We start from the raw sequence: 23,229 nt of genomic DNA, 5'->3' as shown, positions 1-23,229 counted from the left end.
TGGCAGGGAAAATTACCGTTTCATTTAAGATGGAATGCTTCAGTACGGTGGGATGAATTGCCTAGCCCTGGAACTATTTGCTGGAACGCTTGTTTTAGAAAAGACTCTAGCGTGTCGTAGCGTTTCACTGAAATGTGTCCTGTAGTGCACATTAAGGGTGTAGAATAAATCTAAGCTGTACAGCCCGGTTGCACTTCTCGGTGTGCCTGTCATGAAATAAACACAACAGAGCACATGGAGGTGATGTAGAGCGGCAGCGTGCAGAAGGGAATTCTGGGATTTGAGGATGTGTGACACTAGAGACTGTAGCATTTTCCTGGCCCTCAAGGGTCAGACATGCTGTAACATGATCCAGCTGTGTTCTTCTCCCTTAATGCTAGACCTGTGCCACTGGAACCACCTGTTTCTTTCTCTTCCATCCTTTCTTTATGCATTCTCTATTCTCATCTATCTCCATCACCACCTTTTGTGCTGGAGATCCCCAACGATGCATAAAAGACTCAGAAAGACATGAGAATTAATTGGTTCTTGTTCTCTTTTGAATCTGAGCTCCTCTGTTTGTCTTTACCACAGGTCTCCCTCCTCGCCGCAGAGTCATGCGATTTATTATCCATTTATACTCATCTGCTGCAATATTACAGTGAAACATCGGACATGTGACGCACATTATGCCGGTAGCGGTGATTTATTTGCCATACAGTCAGCGAGTTTGCTATTTAATCATTATGAACATCAAATAATCCATAACTCACTTGGTTAGTGTCTTTGAGTTTATAGAAGAGGTAGAGATATGATTTCTTAAGTTACATGATTTTCTGCTTAAGGTTTAAACAGTTTAATATTAACACATCTTCAGAAGTTATCTGACCACTAAACACCTGTAATATATCATATAAAGCTTTGTTAGAAGTTTAAGTATTTGAATGGATTGGAGTTTTACCATTTATAGTAAACACAGTTACAGTCTCATCAGAAGGTGCTTGACGGTCTCGTTTGCAGAATCTGGATCTAGACCCAAATCCTGAAGCACAACTTGCTTCTGGAAGTCCTGGAATTTAAAAGTGAGATGCATTAATATCTGAGATGATATATGAAGATACATTGTGGGGGAACTTCCTGAACTTTTATGGACCATTTTCTCCTTGGCAATGTATTTTTTATTTTTATTTTTTACAAGAAATTTGAATAATATGTTATGAAAATTTTATGAGCATTTTTTGGTGTCTGTAGATGTAATCTGTTGCTGCGAGTCAGGTAGGTATGGTATTGGTTAGCATACTTTGCATTAGATACGTTCAACATCTGGTCACATTCAGTCATACTGCTTTTGGGCCTCACATTTGAACCTGGGAATAGTACTAGTGTGTGTGTGTGTGTGTGTGTGTGTGTGTGTGTGTGTGTGTGTGTGTGTGTGTGTGTGTGTGTGTGTGTGTGTGTCTGGACAAAGCTCACCCTAAATTCTCGTAGTCGGTCTAGTTTTGCACGGATGGTCTTGCGTTGGACAGTCAGCTCGGCCACATGACTTTTCCACTGCTCGTCTTTCTCCTTTCACAGACACAAATACACAGCATGAGAGAGAGTCAGAAATGGTGAAGACAGGATTCTAATACTGGGTTTATTGAGGGACATGCAGCTTTGTAATAATATTAGGCTGTTGTTATGAAACCATTCAGTTTGATAATAGCATTAAGGGGCTATATTTGTTGCAGTTTCCTTTTAAACTCTTCAGTCTTCTTATAATGTTAGTCAAGGATTCTTTTACCAAATTTAGCCTTATGTAACATTTTCCATCCTCTTTGTCTCTTAGAAATAAACTGCCTGTTTGTGCTATTGTATAGTAGTGGACAAAAGTGATGTCTGGAGGGCATGTTTGTTTTTAATGACCTTACATGTTCGATTAAACGTAAAAATATGAGATAGATATTTTTATAAATATGAGAGAAGAACAAAACATTAAACTTGGTCAATGTATTTATCTGACAAACTACAGCAGGTCTGCAAAAAAATGCATTGAAAAAGCAAAAAGCTCACAGGAAAAAGCATACATTGACTACAACATAATCAGTTGTTAATATTTCATTGGTATGTTCAAACTTTTTTTGTATGACAGCCCGGTAAAAAATTGCCTGCACAATTTGTCATGTTTCATTGCGTTATCAGATAAAACAATTGACTCCAGTCCAAGCACAACGACGCTATATGCATACAAAATCTTTAACAAATTCTTAATAGTATTAAAACAAAGGGTGAGGATGACAATTTTCTAAAGCCGAACATCACTTTTGGCCACTACTTTACTTTTAAGACAATATTCAAATGACCTCGGTTATGATTGGCTCATCTCTTCGCATGTAAATACTATAATCGTAATCAGGATGTTCCAAGTTGCTTGATACTGATTAGGCATTAAAATGTAAATCTGACTTGTGATATGTAAGTGTGCACATGGTTGTGATGTCAATACAACGATTATTTCTGAATTATTTAGTTTACATAAATGACTATAGTATTAGTGACAATGATACGTCACATGTTATAAATCGTAAACATTACAGATCTCAAAGTAGAAAACTGGTTTGATCTTCAGCAGAAACACAGCCATTTATTTACAAACTGTCTGATGTTATTTCAAGCTTATAGCTTAGAAGCGAGCTTGTGTGTCCGAGGTCCGATGCAGTGAGGTAGACCCTGATGTAGGGCTGAAGGAATGAGGCTAGGCTTGACCTTTGACCTATGTAGGCTTCAGTCAGGTCTTCTGTGGGTGCTACTTCCCGTCTCTAATGTGATAATATAGGCCAGGCCGTAAACGTAGCTGTACTCGGCATATGGAAGACGTTGAAACACATTGCCTTCTATTCAAACTAATAAGAGAAAAAAAACAGGCTGTAACACCTCTTCCCTCAGAGGATTGAAACAGTCACAGGCTGTTCTCTAGTAACACACACTCACAAACACACGGAGGGTGGGGTTATCCGTTGGGATGTGAGGTTTGGGGCATGTAGGTTATGAATGACAACAGGATCAAATAGTACGCACATGGGAAACAAAAGTAAGTACTTCTTCCCTGACCCTTCTGTACATTAATCAGAGGACGGACACGCTGCAAACCTGAAGACTCGCCGGGAGACTCTGAGCAGCTGGAGAGGAAGGAAGTGAGAGCGTGGACTGTCCGTTTGTAGCCTTTAGATATTAGAAAGGCAGAGCTCAAGGCTATTCCACCGACTTGACTGAGAGAGTCATTTTTTTAACTTCACCCCATTGGGGGTTCTTCTTAAGCGAGCGTGGAGTTTAAAAAAAGGCGTTGCAGGAATTCCTCAAGCTGTTGAATTTATGACAACGGCCAAGTGGACAACAACAACATGACTGTCCTTCAGTGACCTCACACTTGGCTGTTAGACTTGGACTTTACTGGCAGCAGACCATGTGCAGCTGGGGCTTCATCAACTTACACAAACACAGCCCCTGAGCGTCCTGCACGGTAGCATGAGCTTTCCACTGTCGTATATTGCATGCAGTTTTAGTTTCATGCCCACAGACCGTTCATAGTGTTCTCACTGATTGTTTGCATACACACTGCATGTAAAATAACAAGCTTGGGGTGCATAGTTTATCATCATTCAAAAATGTACAGTTATAACATATGTATTAGTATATTAGTTAACGCTGCCATGAGTGTTGCTAATACAACAGCTGACATCTTTTTCTCTTCTGGCCAATGTGAAAAAATTCTGAATATTTTATAGAAATGCTTTTCTTTCTTCTTTCTTTCACTATTGGAATTTTTGTAGTTTGTTTCCGGTTTAGGTTTATGAGATGACTAGACGACTTCCGGGCAGAACCCCAGAAAAGTGAAAAGGGTCCATATTAATATTATAAATCATTTTGAGGGAAAAAAGTTCACAAGGTTTGTGTCTTCAATTTTTTTTTAAATATATATATATATTTTTACTGTACATTTATTCATTTAGCATACAAGTTAAATCAAAAGTGATTTAAGCAATTTGTTATAAGAACATTCATATTTGCAGTGACAATCCAAGTATAAGCTTTGTTTATTATTTAAATTTTAAATTTGAGTCACATACAGTATAAGTGGCCAAAAGTGCGTCCGGCCTTTGACTTCTTCACCCTGTATTTAAATATTACTAAAATGTGTTAAAAAGTTGTGCTTTTGTTTTGCATAGTAAGATAAAACCCTTAGCTGTATTTTGACTTTTTTGCCCAATCATTTTGTCAGATAAATACCTTAAAAAAAGTTTAGTGTATTGTTCTTTCCTCAAGTTTAAAAATACATATGTTTGATGGTTTAATCATTAAAAGCAAATATTCCCTCCAGACATCACTTTAGCTCACTAGCATGAAAAGTAGATATTGACACGCCAAGCTGTATATTTTGCTTTGTGTTTCTGGAGTCTGACGCCAAGTTTTGTTTTTTTGCGCACAGACTATTAGTGGAATCATCTATTTACCCGCTCCTAAATGCTAGATAAAAACAAAGCATACTGTTGATTTTTTTGACGTGCCAGTCAGAAGGTTATCAGCCAGAAAAAGCTGATTAAAGCAGACCAGACTTCTCTCCACCTGCGCAGACTTCCAAAGTCCTGTTTTTTAAATACTTTTATAGCAGAAATGATTGCATTAGTGTGTTTACCTGACCTTACAATACAGAGGTCACCGTATGTGCAGCCAAAGTTTGGAACAATGCAGACGTAATGCAATCGAGCACAATTAGCCTGACAATGTAAGTCTGCCGAAGCAGGTCTGTCATCTCTGGACAGACTCAGGCTGCGGATGGTGGACACAGATATAATCAGTGTTATCACTGCAGACGGCAGTGATAGCCCTGCGCTGACTTTTTGACATTGGTCAACATACCTTCTGCCGTTCCTCTATCTCACGTTGCTTTTCTTGTCCCAGCTGCTCTCTCTCCAGTCGACGGCGGATCTAGCAGAACAGAGAATACCGTAAGCATCGATGTGTTCATAAACAGACCTGTGGAGGTTTGAGAGAAGGTAACAAGAAAACAAGTTTACGTTTACCCTATCTTCTTGCTTTTCCTGACACTCACTCTCCTGACATGTGCTCTCCGGGCTCTTATCCTGCTTCCCAAGAGTGTTTAAAAAAGTGTAGTCTTCCTCCTTACAAAGATCTCGCATGCACTGAGCGGATAGTAAGAAAATGGACACGATGAGATATTAATTTAGCTTTTTTTATGTTTTTAATGTCACATGCAGGCTAAATTTGCAGTCAAAGCAGTCTTTTTGCAAGTCTTTTTTAAATGAATCTGATCTCATAGACCAAACATGCATGAAAAAGTTGCAATAGAAACATGAAAACCTTAGACATGGGAATTTGAGAAAATCTGTTCGCTTGAGCCATCCTAAAAAACAAAGAAAGTAGAAAAGCCACATTTTTTACAGTCGACAGATCATTTTTTTTGTAAAAAGTTTTGTTACAACCATAAGTAAATTTTTACTGCAGTCGTAAACACAACTACTGCACATACATATAGTATATCTCCTGTCTCCTTTCATACAACTGCATATTTTGTGTCAAATTCAATCGGATGAGAATATCTCGGCCAGCTCACCTGGACTGGAGTTGTCTCTTTGCGCACTCCTTTCGTTTGCTGTCGTCTCCTTTTGTAAACCTCATACAAATGGTAATATACTGTGACGACGTGCAAAAGACATCATAGTTATTTCTGCACAAGGCTGCTAAAAAAAACACTGTGGTGCTAATAAAACTGTCATTTCACTTTTGATTAATTCAATTGTCCCATGTCAATATGTTTCCTTCGCACTTCTGAACGAGGTTTCTGTTCGTACAGATCGACAATCAGCCTCCCTGTCTCAGACCATAATGTAGAAACCATAAGCCTGATCACAGGTCAGTATAAATGAACAGCACCTCCTGACAAATGCAATCAGCCTGCAGAAAAACACAGAGGTCAGAGTTGATTTCAGTGATGTCATTGGATCTTTTGGAATGCATATAGGCTTCAAAACATGATTTGATGGAGATGTGTTTGCGTGACACAGAGAGACACTTTAGCAGAAACCAGAGACGTGACCAGCAAACCGAACCAGGAATGTAGATCATACGATGAACTTGTCTGTTGTGGGAAAAACGTATAGGTTGCAGATTTCAGCCAGAGGAAAGGTATTTGGATTGTTTTACTACTTTTAACCGCTAGCTTTTCAGAGGCGCCGTGGTTTAGGTGTGAAGGTCAAGGGTTGAAACATCACTTTGACAACACTTTGAACTAAAACAAGTTATTACCAGTGTGTTTATTAATGTAAACACTTCTAAAAAGTGTTTGGACACTTATAACTACCCCACTGACTTTCATTGTATGGACAAAAACAGTTAAAACATCTTCTTTTATATTCTACAGAAGTCAGTCATACAGGCTTGGAATGACATGAGGGTAATAATTGTATGATTTTCGTGTGAACTTGAAGTCACACTTAAAAATGTATAAATGTTATTGCATTAGAAAATAATAAAAAATGACAAATGGCATTTAAAAACAGAACAAGCTCACTCTTCGCATACAGATCTCTGTTTTTAAACTGTAGATTTTTAAATGTAACAGTGACAGTAGTTAATAATAAACTACACCTGTGTAAATTTGAAGAGAAATCACTTCATACGTCCATTAAACATAATCAAAACAACAGTTGATTAAAACAGAAAAGTGAAGTTAGTTGCTCCTGCAGATTTGAACTCAAGATGTGCCTTGTTTTGTTATCTAATGCAATGACATTCACGTATTGAAAAAAAGTGTGACTTGAGTCAGTGTCCAAATGGTCAAATAAGGTCATTGTACCCTATATTGACTGCTGGTTATTGCACTGGACATGTAAAGACCGCTGAACGCTGGCATTTTTTATCCTTTTACCTCATTTAACTCTTTTCAGCTGTGATTTTTCAAGTTCACTCCGTCTCAGGCTTTGCTCTTAAGAACACACCGCAAGAGGATTATATGCTAATTAACCATGGCCCAGAGCTATTTTCTTCCTGTGGGTTCTGGCAAACGCATGTATTTATAGGTCACTGAAGGTTGTTTAGTCCTATGCTCCTTCCCCATGGTTTGAAAGAGACCATCACGGATCATCTCGCAATTCAAGGCTGGGAAACATCACTGGGTTCTTTTCTGGTCATTTGTCATTTGGTCATTTCTCAATTGAAATGAGATATATTAAACCCTACAGATGACAATATTCATAGATCATAGATTACAAAAAAAAACTTTATTCAGACAAATCTCACACAGACTGCCCTCGCAGCGAAAAGAGGAGGGTGTTGTAGGCCAGATAAACAGCACTCCTTCAAGTATCAGCACGAGAAAGACGTTTTGAGAGACATTACCATTATGGGAAAGTCTCTCTCTCTCAAAACAATAAAATAACATAAAAAAAATACAAACAATGGGTAATGGGTACAGCCAAAAAAAAAAAAAAAAAAAAAAAACTACTTCACTAAACAACGACCACCAAGCAGACAAGTCTTTCTTCTTTACTAAAATAGAGACTTTCCTCGCAACTTTCTCAATTTAGACATACCGGAGATAATTGTCTGAATATTATGTCGTCCTTAAATAGAGTTCGGTGTGTTTTGGCACAGTTTCCTTTTCAGCATAAAAGAGTTATCCAAGGGTATCAGCAATGGCCGTTGGTCCATTATAAGGTCGGTTGTAGTGGTTTAAAGCAGCAAGAGTCCTACACAGTATGCATGACACCAGCAGGGCTTTTCAAGACAGCATCAAATACATAGGAGGAATGTTTCAGTGAAAGTCATCCAAGACTGAGCAAAGACAAAAATCGTTTAGGGATCCTCATGTTCCAGTGTAATAATGTGTGTTACAGGAAAGGCAATGCATTTGGACAAATGAGTGGGCCATTCCCAGCAGTATCCTTGAAAGGTCCTGTGTTCAGCATTTTATCCTGTTTTTCCGCAGAGGGCCGAACTGAAGCGGGACGTAATCAGACGCGATATTGAATTCGAAAGAAGGTGTGTTGTATCCTTGGTGGTCTGTGGTTTTGTTTCGAATCTGAGCCGACTCTCTGTTTCTCTGTGTCAGAACTTCACACCCAATACAAACACTGGATATCCTGTCACAGTCAGAGCTTGTTTAAAACAGTTATATGTTAGTGCCTTTATCTAACCACCCTCTTCTGAAGCATGAAAATGCAATAAAACAAATTTTATATCAATCTTTTTATAGCCACATCATAATGAACGATCGCATGCTAATAAAGTTTTATGTTCGGACATGGAGGACAAAGTCTTGGCACTTCACTTTGTGTAATGGGTTTGGACCTCATTCTGGCTTATCTTGCTATGCTGATAGAGAAGTAAATATGTGTGGGTAACTAAAAATAACATCAATCCCACAAATGTTGGGTTCAATATGATGTTCCTAGGGGACACTTGGACAGTTCAGAGGTGACCTGAGTCACGCGTCACAAAGATAAGCCCGAACAAAAGCCGAGCCGCAGCTGCCTGGCTTTTAAAATGCTCTTCGTATGACCCCGAACATGCTGTCTATATGCCTCATGCTTTGCTTTTCGTGTTGTCTTGGGTATATTTCATATTTATTGTGCAGCAGTACAAAGCATGATCTACTCTGATGTATATTTAATTTGATGAAGAGGCTTACACATTTTGTCAAGTCATTGCGTATCGGACATCTTACTGCAGATATCATAGGAATCTCTTCACCTTAGTGTCTCAAGACTATCGAGTGAGCAGGTCTCCTTATATAAACGCACAGAAGGAAAACATGGCAGGCCTTTTTATAGCCGCAGCACACCGGCGAAATGCTTATCTCCTAAGATGAGTCTGACAAGAGGGAAACCCTCTTAAGGGGGAGATTACGTGTTCAAATCCCAGCTCTGCACGTATGTACATCGACTTAAGGCAGCTTTACCTCTGTGTAAGACTACAGTGTCATTAGCAATGGCCCATTTAGTTGTCCTTTTGTTTACATGCTGCTCTTATTCATGCTGGCTTCGCTCTTTAAGTTTGTAGAGTTGCAATTGATCAAAGTGGGGTGATCGAAAAGAGGCTAAAAGTGCGCTAAGCTTATTTCTGGTGGTCGTGGTGGTCACACTGGCAGGCTGGGCGGGGCTTCTGATGAAGGGCGTGGTCAGTAGGAGGAGTCTTTGCTCATCCACCTGCTGAGGAGCCTTTTTCAGCACTACTAATAGTGAGCAGTAGTTTCATCGTCGGACCCTTACAAGTTAATACTTGGCTGCTTTCGTCCCCACTTTCCCCCTTTACCGCGGCTATGTCGGCATGTGCTAAAGGCGATTTCTAAAATGATGTCGCGAATATCGCCTAAATACTTTCAGAAGGCCATCTAGAATCGATATACTGCCTAGATTGAATTTGTGAAATACTAAACCATATTTTTATATCACTTTTTGGTCCATATATTCTACTAGAATTGTGACTAATATTCCAGTGGTTTGCTCTGTTAGTGGCATTTCGATTCTTTTCCGTCATGTTTTCATGGTGTACAAAAAATATATATTTCTTAGGTATTTCATGCAGTTTTGATACACATATACTGTATGTTTACATATTTTCATACAACATCCCGACTGTGATTCGTTTTCCCAGATACGAAGAGGATATACTGACAGCCTGTTTCAGTAGAAAAACAGGTTTTCTTGAACAATACTGAAGTTAATATGATATTGAGTGATCTGTGTTTTCCATTGCAACTGTTCCCAAGGTCCAGGTCTAGTGGAGTGACGTGTCCTCTGACTCTGATACGCGAGCAAGGCACAATTCAGCATGCAATGCTCCTGTAGCTTAGCGGCATTGCATGTTTTCGTAAGTCTCTCTCTCATTCTTTTCTTTTTTTAAAAAGATTTTTCTTTGCAAACAGCTTAAATAAATAACAAGTATATTTATACATTATACATAGACATGTATAAACTATATGCATTCCATATAACTTAAATAATAATTTATATTTATATATTTACAGGGAACAATAGAAAGACAGTGGTTGAGTTGCTGCAGTGCTTTTCACGTCCTGCGGTGTTTGCGTGAGAGCGCGCAGACGCACGAGGTGTCTATCCGTATCCAGCGCCAACCCACCCAAGTTTTGTCCTGAGTGAGCGCGCGCACGTAAGACTGCGAGGTTTTGCACTGCGAGTTCCAGTGCTTCTCGTCAATCCCTCGACAGCTGCCCTTGTTGTGCTTGGCGGTCTCACATTTTGTCTCGTAAAAGTACTGCTTTATGTCCGTGCGGCCCACATTGACGGACCCTAAAACCGTGACCTGTCGTCCCTGAATGTCCACGGCCGTAGTCCTGTCGGTCACCCACTGGCTCTTGCTGTCGCACACAGAGAACTCGGCCCTGTAGCTTTTGTGCTCGGCGTAGCGCTTCTGCCGTGTCTTGTTGCCGTCCTGGCTGCTGACGAAGTCGTTCGTTAGGTAGAGTGGCGGCGGTTGCAGCGGAGGCCTTTCGCTCAGGAGCACGCGCGGCGAGTTGTAACGCTTGTGCTGGCGCAGCAGCTCCGACGAGATGTCCGTCACGGGCTGATAGATGGTCGAGCTGACTTTCTCCTTGTAGTCGGTCACTGCGGGTGCGTTTAAGGTGGGGGAAGGAAGCACGTCGAGGGCGTCCGGCTTCTGTCGGCTGCGGCTGATGTCGGCCTGCAGGAGCTTTATGATGAGCGTGTTGATGGGGTCCTGCGTGGGCCGCTGCTTGTCCATCGTAGAGGCTGAGATACCATAGAGGTACGCGAGGAACATCACGTACAGCAAGATGGACATCACTAGATTCACCTGTAAGATCTGCGAAGAAACAGGAGACGTTTTTGTAAGCACATACTGGGCAAAACTGTTTCCTTATAGTAGCAAACAAAGGAATTAAGTTTAGCTTGTTGGCCCTGTGACAACACTGAATTCTCATGAAGTTCATTATTGACATATTATGTGACAAGAACGGTAGCACGTCCCTGACACATGCATGGCGACACAGAACGCAGTTAATGGGCGTGCGCTGAAAGATGGCCTGCGGTGACACGAAGTTTACTGGGCCTCCCTTATGGCATGTTTATTTGAGCACCTGGCGCATCCATTTGGCCCGGTGTGCGTTCGGTTTCATGACTGAGAGCAATAGCATGAAACAGAAACCACAAAGTGCAAAACTCCCCAAGGCAAACTGTGTTTAAGAAGAGTCTGCTAATGCAATGGAGTATCAAGTGTACATGGTATAAAAGATTAGACATTGTTTAAAGTGTAATAAAGCTTTTTTTTGTCATGCATTTATAGTTAATAGGGACTAGAGCTGTTCAAGAATGACTTATATTTCGACTTGTTCCTCATGCACACTTAAAAAATACAGTGTACAAGTCAACTTTTATAATACTTTATAATTCTTTTGAAGGTTAATGTAAAAGCATGGAAAAACACTAAACTTTCTGTTAGCCTTTATTAATATTTTTATTAATGACAATTTCTAAATTTACCGCTACATTTTTATACTCAAAAGTTGCATCTGTTAATATTATTGGTAACACTTTATTTCAATGGTCCACTTTAGACATTCTACTAACTATAAGTAACTTTGCAACTACAGTACATGTCAACTAACTCTCATTAGAGACGGTCTGCTTAATATCTGCTAACACTTTATTTTGATGCTCTGCCAACAAACAGACATTCGACTGACTATAAGTAACTTTACAAGTACGTCAACTTATTCTACTTACCTGAACCCTAACCTAACAGTCTACTGAGTGTTCTACAGTTTAACTTACACAAAGAGAGCAAGTTGACATTTAGTTAAGAATTTACTTCAAGTTAGTAGAGTAGTCTAAAGTGGACCATCTAAATAAAGTGTAACCATATCATTGACTTGAGCCATTTTTTTTATAATGTTAACAAAGATGAATAAATACTGAAACAAATCTATTGCTAATTGTTAGTTATTGCATGCACTAATATGAGCTTATTGTAAAGTGTTACCATTTCTCCTTTAAAGGCATTTATTTTTATTTTTGGGGGAACAACTGTATTCCTTAAACACATGTGGCCTTTTTCCATATTGCATCAAGCAAGTCCTGTCCTCTGTGAGCCGTTTGTAATATTTAGTGCAGATTCTCATGCTAAATAAGGTAAGACTTGTGGTCTTCCAAATAATGCTAACAATTACAGTTAATAGCCTTTCAATTTTCCTTTCAACAGTAAGCAAGCGGTAGGCCTTGCTTGGCAATTATCAGGCATTACTTTCCTAGTACAGTATGACATGGGTACAAATTCATTACTACAGCTAGGCATCGGTAAAACTATGCATTCCACCTCGGTTCTACCTGAATAACCAGAAAGCGACTTGTTGCTTTCATGTTTTGTTTGAGATGAACGCCTCCATTGTGTATTGGGATCACTCTAAATCATTATGATAAAACAAGAGAATGTGAGCCACGCCGCCCACTGCAAAACATCTTAGTGTCAAACCCAGAGTGGTTCAATTGTAAGTGACACTAAACTACAGACTCCAGTGCAAAGTGCAGCAACTGAAGACTAATGATGACACTGATACAGCGAGACGGAGGTGATGCTGACAGTCAGCGGTTACAGCTGCTACATCAAAGAGCCATTTTTGAAAGATGTTCAATGAAAATAAATATTAAGTGTGCTCCCTGATCTTTACGCTGCCCCGGGTACTTCTATATCTTTTTTCTGTACCACATGTCTTCCCGTTGAAGAACCGCAGGGTTTGGGAGGTCTTTGGGTGATAATGTCATGGGATGCTCGGTTTGTTACATAAACGATTGGTTTTAAATTAGACTTTGGTGACGAAATGAACACAAAGACTTTTTGTTCTCTAGGAATGTTTGATCTTATGTCATTTGACATTGCGTTCAGAGTAATTCCCCTGAATTTTATGGAAAAATATCTAATTCGTCATTGCTCCAGTCCCTCGTTTGCAGCCCATTGTTTGCGCATACTTTCAGGTCTGACCTTTGCCGTTTGGCAGATCTCATTAATGGACGGGACAAGCATATGAGGGAGGGACCCACGGTGCTCAGAAGAGATTGTTAATCACTCTGTCCTCATTATCGGCCAATAAGCATAGCTAATTTCACTTTTTGGCAGGGGTAATGCCTGCAATTACACGTTGATGCTTCCAAAGAGGGGCACGACAAAGTCACTTTACAGGCAGCGGTGTAGAAAATTACTTTCTGCATCTGTACTTGCTAGGTGAACGTGACTTCTCCAAGAACAACATGTTCCTGGATCAACAACTTTTCACAGCATTCCAATCAACCAATCAGATTCAAGGGACAAGTTTACAGTTTATGTCAAGTTTAGGCTTACAACCAGTGTTAAGTGCTTCTCCCGCTTCTCAGTGTTATGCTTCTCCCGCTTCTCAGTATTATTCATCTATCATTTCCCTCTGATTTTAGGGATACGTTATGGGAAGGGTTAGGTTTAAGGGTAGGGTTATGGTTCGGACAGGAATGTAATTCCAGGATCAGCAAAATATGTTGACCCAGGAATTTCTTGGCAAAATCACTTCGTTAGAAGTTCACAACAATTAAACTTCAGTCCATTACTGTTGTGAAGTTGTGATTGAATAATATTTCATCTTTAGTAAAGAATTTAGCAGGGCATCAGCTTAATTCCAGGACGAGCTAATAAGCTAAATTTGATAAACCAAATTTAATTTTAATTTCCAGGACACATAGGGATACAATTTGCACTAAATTCTCAGGAAGAAAGTCAAGAATTCAAATAAGGCCAAAAGCCCTCCAATAAAACTCCCTGCAAAAAAATAAACACATTATTTTACCATAACAGCTTCTTAAAAATGTACATAGGCCTGTGACTTTACGTATAAAAAACAATCCATGATGTGACAGACAGCACGTGACAATGAATGTGTAAAGTTTATATGCATTTGCAGTGAACTACTTCACAGCATCTCTCTGTGTAACATTCCCATGTGCACTTTAATTGAGAACAGCAAACACTGACATTTGCAATGCTTCGTCCTTGTCTACACTATTTACGTCCAATACCTCATAAAATGCATTGCCTCCGGGGGAAAGTGTACAAAAACACAAGATCCTGGAATGAACGTCAATTACTCTTCCCATTTGGGCTCATTCAGGAGAACGCAGGGTGGAAATTTACTTGGAACTCTGGACCAGGGTTGAACAGATAATCTTCTTCATCCTCTTAAGTGCGATCAAATGCTCGGCTATGTTTGTGTACGTCCAGTAAGCTTTTAAAAGGGTTCTTCTTCATTAAGCTGCAAAAATTGCCCATAATGAGCAACTCAGTCACATTAAAGTCAACTGGCTTCTCTTAAAGCGTAATTTATAGCACAACAAATGATGTGATAGAAACACATGCACTTGAATCTGTTTCAACCATGTTGAAAAGATAATCCTTTGCATCCTCTTAACTGCTCTCAAATACTTAGCTGTGTTTCTTCATGTGCAGCAAACATTGTCAGGGACCTTCTGGGAAGCACGGCTAATGCGATCCCTCGCTAAACTAACAACAGTTTAAGGTTTGATCCATGCAGAGGACCTTTCCAAAAGCTTTCCCCTCAAACTCACATTAAAAATCTCTGACCCTTTAAAAAAAGTGACATATTTGTTTATGTGCTTTGCTCTGTCATAAATGCAGGAAGTTCTCTTCTCACAGGAGCACAGATGTGCATCTATGCCTCTTCCTGGATGAACAGCAGCTTAAACAATCTTCTTCGGGAAGGTGCCAAAAAACAAAAACAAAAGTTTTGTAAGAGGAGATGGTGCTTTTTTGTTTTCTTCTAACATCACAAATGAGCTATACGCACAAGCTATGCTTCTCAATTTCAATGCAAAAAGTTGTAGTAGGCTTGCTAATGCAACTATGGAGTAGCATTCGCTTGAATCATTTCACTACTACACATTTTACCATAAATATGCTGCTGTTTTGTTTTTCAATTAATCTGTTTACAGCATACAACAACTCTAAAAAGCACAAAACATAATGAAAGCACCACGGTATTTTCCAAGTCTTCTTAAGTCACATAATAGCTATGTCTGAGGAACTGACTGAATAAAAAAATAAGATAAAATTTTGCCGTTGAGAAAGATGTATGTGCGCAAGGATTCCTAAGAAATCATTTTGTATTGCACGAGAATGCATCAGTACAACTTTTTGCCGTTGAGAAAGATGTATGTGCGCAAGGATTCCTCAGAAATCATATCGAGAATGCATCAGGGAAGAGTAAATAACAGAACTGCTATTTTTAGGTGAACTTTTCCTTTAAAGTACTATTTTTAAAAAAGAGAGGGAAAATGTTTTCTGCCAGCACTATATTTTGTCGCGTAATGATATATGATCTTCCTCTAAGAGTAATTCTGTAAAATTTTAACAAATTAAAGGCGGCTGTGATTTAAAAAAAGTGATTTTATTGGACATATGGTTATAGTTAACGTGTACTAAAAGTTATAAAATATTTTGATTAAATAATATTTATATTGTCACAAAATCTAAAGGATATTTAAAGGAGGTAACAACTTTGTTAATTTTAAACAGATGAAATATTGCTAAGACAAACTCACTAACTATCAGTGGGCCTTGATGAATCCCTTAAAGTTCCCCTGTGGTGAAAATCAAACTTTTAATGTTGTTTATATGTCTATGGGGTGCTTTTAATATGCTTTGAGACAAAGCATGTGCAAATTCAGAAGTCAACACCATTGCTGGGTATTTTCTCACTAAAAACTGCAGTGAACCAAAGACAGCCTCAAAAATGCGGTTTGAAATCGCTGGTGTTTCTGACGTCACAAACTAGCCTACATTGTGACCAATCACGTCAATGTTTGATTGTCAACGAATGGATCTTTGAGCTGGTGTGGGTGAGTGGGGGCGGGGCTATTTTAACATGAAGATTTTTTTTCAAGGAAATGGTTTACAAATGTAACTTTGGTGATCAAAGAGGAGTATTAAGGTGTAAAATTATTGACTACAGGGGGACTTTAATACAATTAAAGTAAGAGGCCTCAGTACAGCTCATGCACAAACAGAATGTAGGCTAAGTTACTTGTTATTGGATAAAAGTTTTGCATTTGGTAACATTCCTGGTTAAAAACACTGGCAAATTGACCGCTACAGCCCAACCAGTTGTGTAAATCACTCCCTGTGATCTACACACGCTGTTTTGCTCAACCCAAATTGTGTATGACACAAAAGTAGAGGAAGATTTGGTGGCACTTGGTGGCAGTTCCACACACAACCTCCAAGCCAAACCACGCAAGACTGTTTTAAACACCTGGGATGACACTGTACGTTCATGTGATTGGCCTAGTCAGCTGATAGGGCAGTTAATGGACTCTATGTTGCTTTCTTCGGAATGCCCAAATTTGTTGACGCTCTAATCCAGTTAAACTAGGTCGGAGAAGAGAGAAGCTGTCTGCGTACTTCAAATAATTAAGAAAAGTCCAAGACAAGATAAGACTTTTCACGCGGTATCAAGTTCGAAATACAAATTGCAATGATGAGCTCTTGGGCACGTACTCTACAAGCTCACCCACTCAGGTGTTTTTCCATTTTTGCTAAGACTTCATTGTTGACCATGTGCTGATGTGAGCGATGTTAGCACCACATACTAACATGTGTTTTATAGTCTATGGGCTATAAAAATTATGCAATAAACAACGCATTCAGCATATTTGAATTCTTGATTGTATGTCGGGTTGGGGCAGAATCAAGAATTGCTCTAGGAGTGGACTGATCTTCAGCAGATCAGAGGGATATTGTTCTTAAATCACCCTGGGCTCTGTTTACTCTAGTACTGCTCCTTCTCAGCCAAAATTGATGCGTTGGAGGCGATAGATAACAACCCAACAACCTCCTTGACTAAATGCTTCACAAGTGAGCATTGTTGAAAAGCTCACAAGTCTATAGCCTCAGAAGTAAATTACCTCAGAAAACTACATCAAGAAATTCCTTTCATTTACACACAACTGGCTCTCACACAAACTGTCCTGCGCAATCAGTTTGATCTGAAAAAGGAACTGCTTTTTATATAACCTGAGTCTTGTGATATCAATACATGAATCTTTTCTATATTTGTAGTAGATTCTCTCTTCATTGGAAAACAAAGGTCCTGGCTATCTATCTAGACAATATTTCATAATGACATAATATCGAACTACATAAAACAGCACTCTCAGTGAACTCTAATTCCAGGACATGGGAGCATTAGGCGTCAAAATCTGGTCCTTGATCTCCTTTAACTGGTTTAGGCCACTCGATGCACAGCTCTGCACTTGCCTCAGGATTTTTAATCCACATAAACACTTGTGGTTTCCTTAATTTTAGAGTCATTCCAAAAAGTCAGTTGAGGTCTGAATACAAATGGACTTTGTTAGTTTGTAGAGTTTGACTCTGCGCAGAAAACTTCTCCTCCTCTCAAGATGTGATATAACGACAAATAGAAATTATTTGCATTCATATTTGTATCTAATTTTTGAATCTAATTTTCAACTACAGTTGAAATTCAAACCTAGTTGTGCATCTACTGAGTAGCATGTCCATGTATGACAGGTGTTAATCTCTCACAGCACTGTGTCAGTGGCCTCGACATCGGGGCTTCTTCACCACCTACGCACATCATCTAAGACTGGTCAAGGAGGCTTACAACTCCCTGAGCTTTTAACTCCTAGAGGATTGGCCTGAGATTAGCAACAGCCTTCACACCACCCAATGCACCATTCAACACAGCGTTCAGCCAGGCACACGGCGCACCACAGTCTAGATAACGGAGATATTGGAGTTGCACGCTCAACATTCACAGGACTATTTTAGACTAAACCGCACATCCTGATTTTGCAGAGTTAGACGCATTCCCGGGTCAACATATTTTGTTGATCCTTGAACCACAGTCCTGTCCAAACATGTAAGGATTCCCATATCCCTACCACTAGACCTAACCATACCCATAAGTTATCCCTAAAATCAGAATCAGAGTCACCTAACCCTGGTACTAAGCCTAAACTAGACATACATTTTAAACTTGTCCCTCAAATCTGATTGGCTGAATGTTGTTGACCAAATATGTTGATCTAGGAACATGTTGCACTTTGTGAAAATCAGGTTCCGCGACTAATCCGCTCAATGTCCAGTTTGCAATGAAAGATTAACATATTTACACCAAATATAATTTTTCTGCTGTATCCGTCAAAAAACAATACATTCAGAAAGAACAGCCAGTTTCTCAATTTTAGGGTCTTATTCTCTGTCAGACTGGGATAGAAATATTGAAATACTTCAGTCATATGGAGTAGGGATTTAGCTTTTGGAAGAAACCAAATCAAAGAGTTTTCCATTCAGGCACACAATGAACTGTTTGGCTATTGTTTGAGATCGAAACATGTGCATACATGCAACTGGAGAAATATTACCGACTAGAAATATTATAATGAAAAGGAGAATACAATATAAAAAAGGTAAAAGCCGCTGCTCTCTAAGCAATGCATTGCACATTGAAAGCATATTGCAAAATTACATGCTATCCAATCCATCTTATGGTATAAATCCAGAGGATATGACACTATGACCGTACATATTTCTCTCGTGTTTCAGAAGAGCTACCCAAGTTGATGGACTCAGGATGGCTTAGGAGGCAGCGTGCCAGCGGAAGAAATCCACCCAGGATTTTCAAAGAAGAGCATCTAAACCCTAATGCTGTCCAATTGCCTCCAGATGTTCCCCTAAAAGAGCGAATAGACCCCCGGTCTGGACACTCCATCTCTGTCCAGCACCCTGCACTAACTTACATCTGGCTTCATGCTGAGCTCGCACACGTCTCGCGTTAGTTCTGAATGGTTGTGAGATGTAAGACGTGACCTGCGGTGTTTGAATACACATCAAGCTGTGGCATTTCTTGCAATCAAGAAAATGCACGCTAACTTCACACATTACATTCAGAAGGCAAGCATTTCAGCTGTTATGATTTATTGGTGGTTTTTTTGTAGAAGGTTTTCAGACTTTCAATATTGAAAGCTAGACAAGCTATGTAAACTGTCAGCTCAGGTAACTAACACACAAGCATTAGTTAACTCCAGTTCACATTTAGCATGTCTTATGAAGCATGCTAGCTCATGTCGTGTTGTAAAAAGTTCAGCGCCTCATGATGGAGTTATTCAGTGTAAGGGACGCATTGCAGCTGTTTGGCCTTCATGGCAGCTGGTGTCAACACCTCCCCTAACAGTTCTTTCAGTCGGCATGTGTTTCTGGTAAGTTCTGTTCGGCCAGCGCATTGAAGGGTGTATTCTATGACAAGTGTAAGTAAATATAAAAAATGTGCATGTCAAATTTGTTGGGACTATTAGAGGGATTACAACCCCAGTAAAGGTCTAAATTCCTTAAGATTTAAGACTTGGAAGTTATAGTTTCCATCTTGGTCTCACAATCAGATTTTAACAGATGCTTCACTTCTTTACATTATTTTCGTCGAACAAATTCCCTTCCGTAACATTGCAACTGGGGATGAAGCATTTTCCCAACACCAGCCATGATTACAACCTATTTTAATTGCTAATTAAAAATACAAAAACATCAAAGTCAGGTGTCTCGGTGCCATAAAACAGAACTCGCACTATTAACGTGAAGTCTGTGAGTCATTAGCGATTAGCCTGGATTTTATAGTAAAATAAACACAGAACTCGCTCTCTGTTTGACACGACAATGCCAAACACAACAGTTAGTGTAATTAACACATCTTGGAGTTTGTAACATGATCATGTCAGATGGTTGTTTTGAAGTAATGTGATAGACGGGTGTTTGGCAGCTGACAGCAACACTTTGTCAAGGATACAAACTACAAAAGGTGTAGCTACTTCCACTCAGCAGGATTGATATATCTACCGTGGCTTCATGTTTAATGCATCTCACCTCATGACAATTCCAGAACACATGTTAGAAGCCTGGAAAAACTGATGTATTCTGGGGTCTGGGCATGTTCAGGCACACTTAAGACAAGACAAAAAAGGTTTAGAATGTTTTTTTGTTTTTTTTTAGGAAAAATGGGTCTCAAGAATGTTAAGTTTCCATTTTAAATTGTAATAATTCAAGTATAATTTTTGCCATACACACAGACGTCGGGTTTCCATGTTTTATGGGGACTTTCCATAGACATAATGATTATTTTTATACTGTACAAAATGTATATTCTATCCCCTAACCTTAAGCCTACCCCTCACAGAACCTCTCTCTCACACACACACACACACACACACACACAACAAATTAGCTCCTCACTACAATATCAAAAATATTTTAAAAAATATTGGCAATAACCAATTTTTTTGTGAGGGGTCATAAAATGTCTAGACATCAACCACCGAGTATCAAACACAATCATTTCCACAACATGTGCTGAACATTTCTGGTAAAAATGACTATTTATTGTATTTTATTGGTAACAGTTTTGGTTCCTTTGTCTGGAGCAATATCTCGCTTGCGATCAAAGATGCTACTGTACAAACCTCTGCATGTCATTCTCACTCGAATGCCTCTATTCATACTAAATTTATAATATTAACAGCCACATATGGAAATGCACAACCAAATTCTGCTATTGTTCCTTGCCAAAACAGCATTTGCAGTTCTAGCCGGAATAGTGCAATTAAAAGCATAAGAATGATTAGATTACCCAGCATGCCATGCTTCTGTGTTCTGCCCCACAATATGCTGCATGCTGATAAGGTAAACGTGACAGAAAAGAATGGAAATGCGATTGCAAATTCTGCACAAATAAGCTGTGAAATTTATTGATGCACTATCGCTAGCTCTAACCATAGGTTTTGTTTTCATATCAATAGTGTGCAAAATGAGTTACTACGAAAATTAAGAGTTACTAAGAAAAGCTCCATTTCTTTGAACCTGGCCTTGATAAATGATGCATTTAGGCCTGGCTGCCATCGGTCATTTCGATGATAGGTTGGTCGGTGCAATGAACTGACAGCTCAGACTCTGTAACCTGCTAGCGTTAGCATGTTTTCTCAAATATGAAACCAGCTAGTTTATCAAGATGAAAAATATTATTTCATTTGTTAATGACAAATGACCGTGCGTCTGCACTATTTGGCATACATAATGTATTCTATAATGAGACAATCCATATATGGTCAACGTTGTGAATTTCCCATAGTTTAAACAGTGACCAACAACAACAAAAAATATTTTGGGTATGAGCGACCCATGATAAAGTTGATGAGACTCCTTGATGGCCAGCCAACATTTTTTGCCATTCCCATTTTACAGTGACAGAGAGCTACCCAGAAAAATAAGGATGTGCTGCAACTGGCCCCCGAACATTTACAACACGTGCACAGTTTTTGGTTGAACTCAAACCATTGTAAGTAAACCACAAGCCTGAAGTGTTTCAAAGCCACAATAATGGAGAAAATCACATAAGTGAATTGGTTATCCTGTTAGCTAGTTTGTGTCCAAGCTGTTTTAAATATCTTGCCTAAATAAGGTATTTATTTGCATGTGCTTAATGAAGAAATTGGAAACTTTGCATATATACCTTAGTGTAAAAATTGTGTGAAATTTATTACATTCCACAATGACTTCAGACTAGAGAAAACACTGTAAATCCTCAAATAGTGCCAAGAGTTCACTGCAGCCATGTAATATGTTTCTTTTGACACGTTCACCCATACATTTAAGTTATTTGCATTAACCCTTTAGCCTCCTCGTCAGTCGTGCCTTGTGTCAAATCCTTTATTTGACAGATGCTTGTTTTCAGGTGCATGCCTGCACAAGAGTTCCCTCTACACACACAGCAGGGAAACATAAGCAGAAACACACAAGGCTGGAGGAAACAGGGCTATCAAATACACAAATGTGTGTGTGTGGGGTGGGGGGATATGCCTGTAACTTCCAGTCGAGGAACAGGAAGAGTAATAACTTGAACTCACAGAAAAACCTGAAGGGCTTCGAGAGCACTGCATGGCCAATAGCATCTCCAGCACAGATTTATATGGATTATCTATTTTAGGGATTGTCTGCCAATCTCAGCCAGCTCTCGGAGGAAAGACGAAAGAGCAAAGTGTTTCTTAGACACGTTTAAGTCAATTTTAAAGTTTTAAAGTCTGGCATTTAAGTTATGTTGTGTTAAGTTTTTTTTTTTTTTTTTTTAAGCATCTGAACCTTCCTTTTATATATATATATATATATATATATATATATATATATATATATATATATATATATATATAATGTTATAGGCCTATATATTTATATGTATCTAGATAGATAATGCATTTAAAGTTGCATCACACAGATAGCACACACATTAATTTATAGTTTGAAGACTTAAATAATCGTTTTAAAAAACTCTTCGAATAGGAAAAAAAGTTTTCTTGGTAATCTATTGTTTTGTGCATAAAGAGAAGAGCACTCTGTGAAAGGTAAGATGTGAATTTGCCCGTACTGGTTTTCAGTTCAGCCCGAGGCGCATAGCAGGTCAAATTCTTCCCAAATACACAAATGTGCTGAAAGTTCCAAAGACACTTTAACACTAATATTTTTGAATAACATTCCCACATTACGCAGTTGTTTTTCTAGAAAACGAGTTGTTTGACTAGCACAACTTTTTCCAGTGGCAAATCGCACAGAAACCGTCCTGGAGAACAAGCGCAAATGCGCTACCGTGCCAGGAGCCTTCCAGATTCCCACCAAACGATACATACTGTAGAAGCAGTTCGTGCAAAGAAACTTTGAAAAGATACATACCGTAATAAAGGTAACCATAGCATCGGTGAGGAAATATTCAGCAGTTCCGACATGAAGGTAATGAGTTTATAACGAATCCTTTTCGAAAGTTTCCAGATAGAAAGCGCGCGGTGCGTGCTGAGAGTCTCACTGGCGAGTGCAGCGCGCAGATCTCTCTCTCTTTCTCTCTCTCTCTCTTTCTCTCCCTCCCTCTCTCTCTCTCTCGCTCTCTCTCTCTTTATCTCAACAAGCATAATCTTCTACTCTCCTGTGTACATCCAGCATGGACAGATGGCTTTTATAGGGTTTCTGTGCTTAGTCTAAAGTGATGCTGTTCTCATTAGTCAATCATGCATCGGTAACTCTAATAACTTTCATTTTATTAGTAATAAAATGCTTGTTATTAACAAGCATTTTACAGTACATTAAGTAATACCCAGTTACGTATTAAATGTAAATTTTAACAAAACGCTT

The 23,229-nt window shown here is 39.1% G+C and overlaps 2 protein-coding genes across 2 annotated transcripts; both read right to left on the bottom strand.

The window, feature by feature from the left end:
• Positions 1-805: 805 nt before the first annotated feature.
• On the bottom strand, positions 806-5,629 carry LOC307004491 (uncharacterized protein). The gene is made up of 6 exons (XM_079623811.1): positions 5,591-5,629; positions 5,338-5,380; positions 5,040-5,159; positions 4,876-4,944; positions 1,453-1,545; positions 806-1,048 (listed from the first exon to the last, which is right to left on the bottom strand). Exons 2-6 carry the CDS (start codon positions 5,377-5,379, stop codon positions 959-961), a joined length of 414 nt encoding a protein of 137 aa, XP_079479937.1. The 5' UTR covers position 5,380; positions 5,591-5,629; the 3' UTR covers positions 806-958.
• Positions 5,630-7,237: 1,608 nt separating this feature from the next.
• Positions 7,238-23,025, bottom strand: ntf3 (neurotrophin 3). Its single transcript, XM_079622236.1, has 2 exons — positions 22,777-23,025; positions 7,238-10,818 (listed from the first exon to the last, which is right to left on the bottom strand). Exons 1-2 carry the CDS (start codon positions 22,792-22,794, stop codon positions 10,045-10,047), a joined length of 792 nt encoding a protein of 263 aa, XP_079478362.1. The 5' UTR covers positions 22,795-23,025; the 3' UTR covers positions 7,238-10,044.
• Between the last annotated feature and the right edge of the window lie 204 nt (positions 23,026-23,229).

Source organism: Phoxinus phoxinus (assembly GCF_949152265.1).
Source record: "Phoxinus phoxinus genome assembly, chromosome: 9".
NCBI lineage: Eukaryota > Metazoa > Chordata > Actinopteri > Cypriniformes > Leuciscidae > Phoxinus > Phoxinus phoxinus.
Note: the sequence above shows the minus strand (reverse complement) of the source record. Positions and strands in the feature narration are given on the sequence as shown.

What these genes read in the sequence shown, in the direction of transcription:
- LOC307004491 (XM_079623811.1), bottom strand. Translation starts at nt 5,379, where the DNA reads ATGGCTCAAGCGAACAGATTTTCTCAAATTCCCATGTCTAAG. An exon ending in CTCAAATTCCCATGTCTAAG is followed by an intron (nt 5,160 to 5,337) that starts GTTTTCATGTTT and finishes CTATCCGCTCAG; the next exon opens with TGCATGCGAGATCTTTGTAA. An exon ending in AGATAGAGGAACGGCAGAAG is followed by an intron (nt 1,546 to 4,875) that starts GTATGTTGACCA and finishes TGTCTGTGAAAG; the next exon opens with GAGAAAGACGAGCAGTGGAA.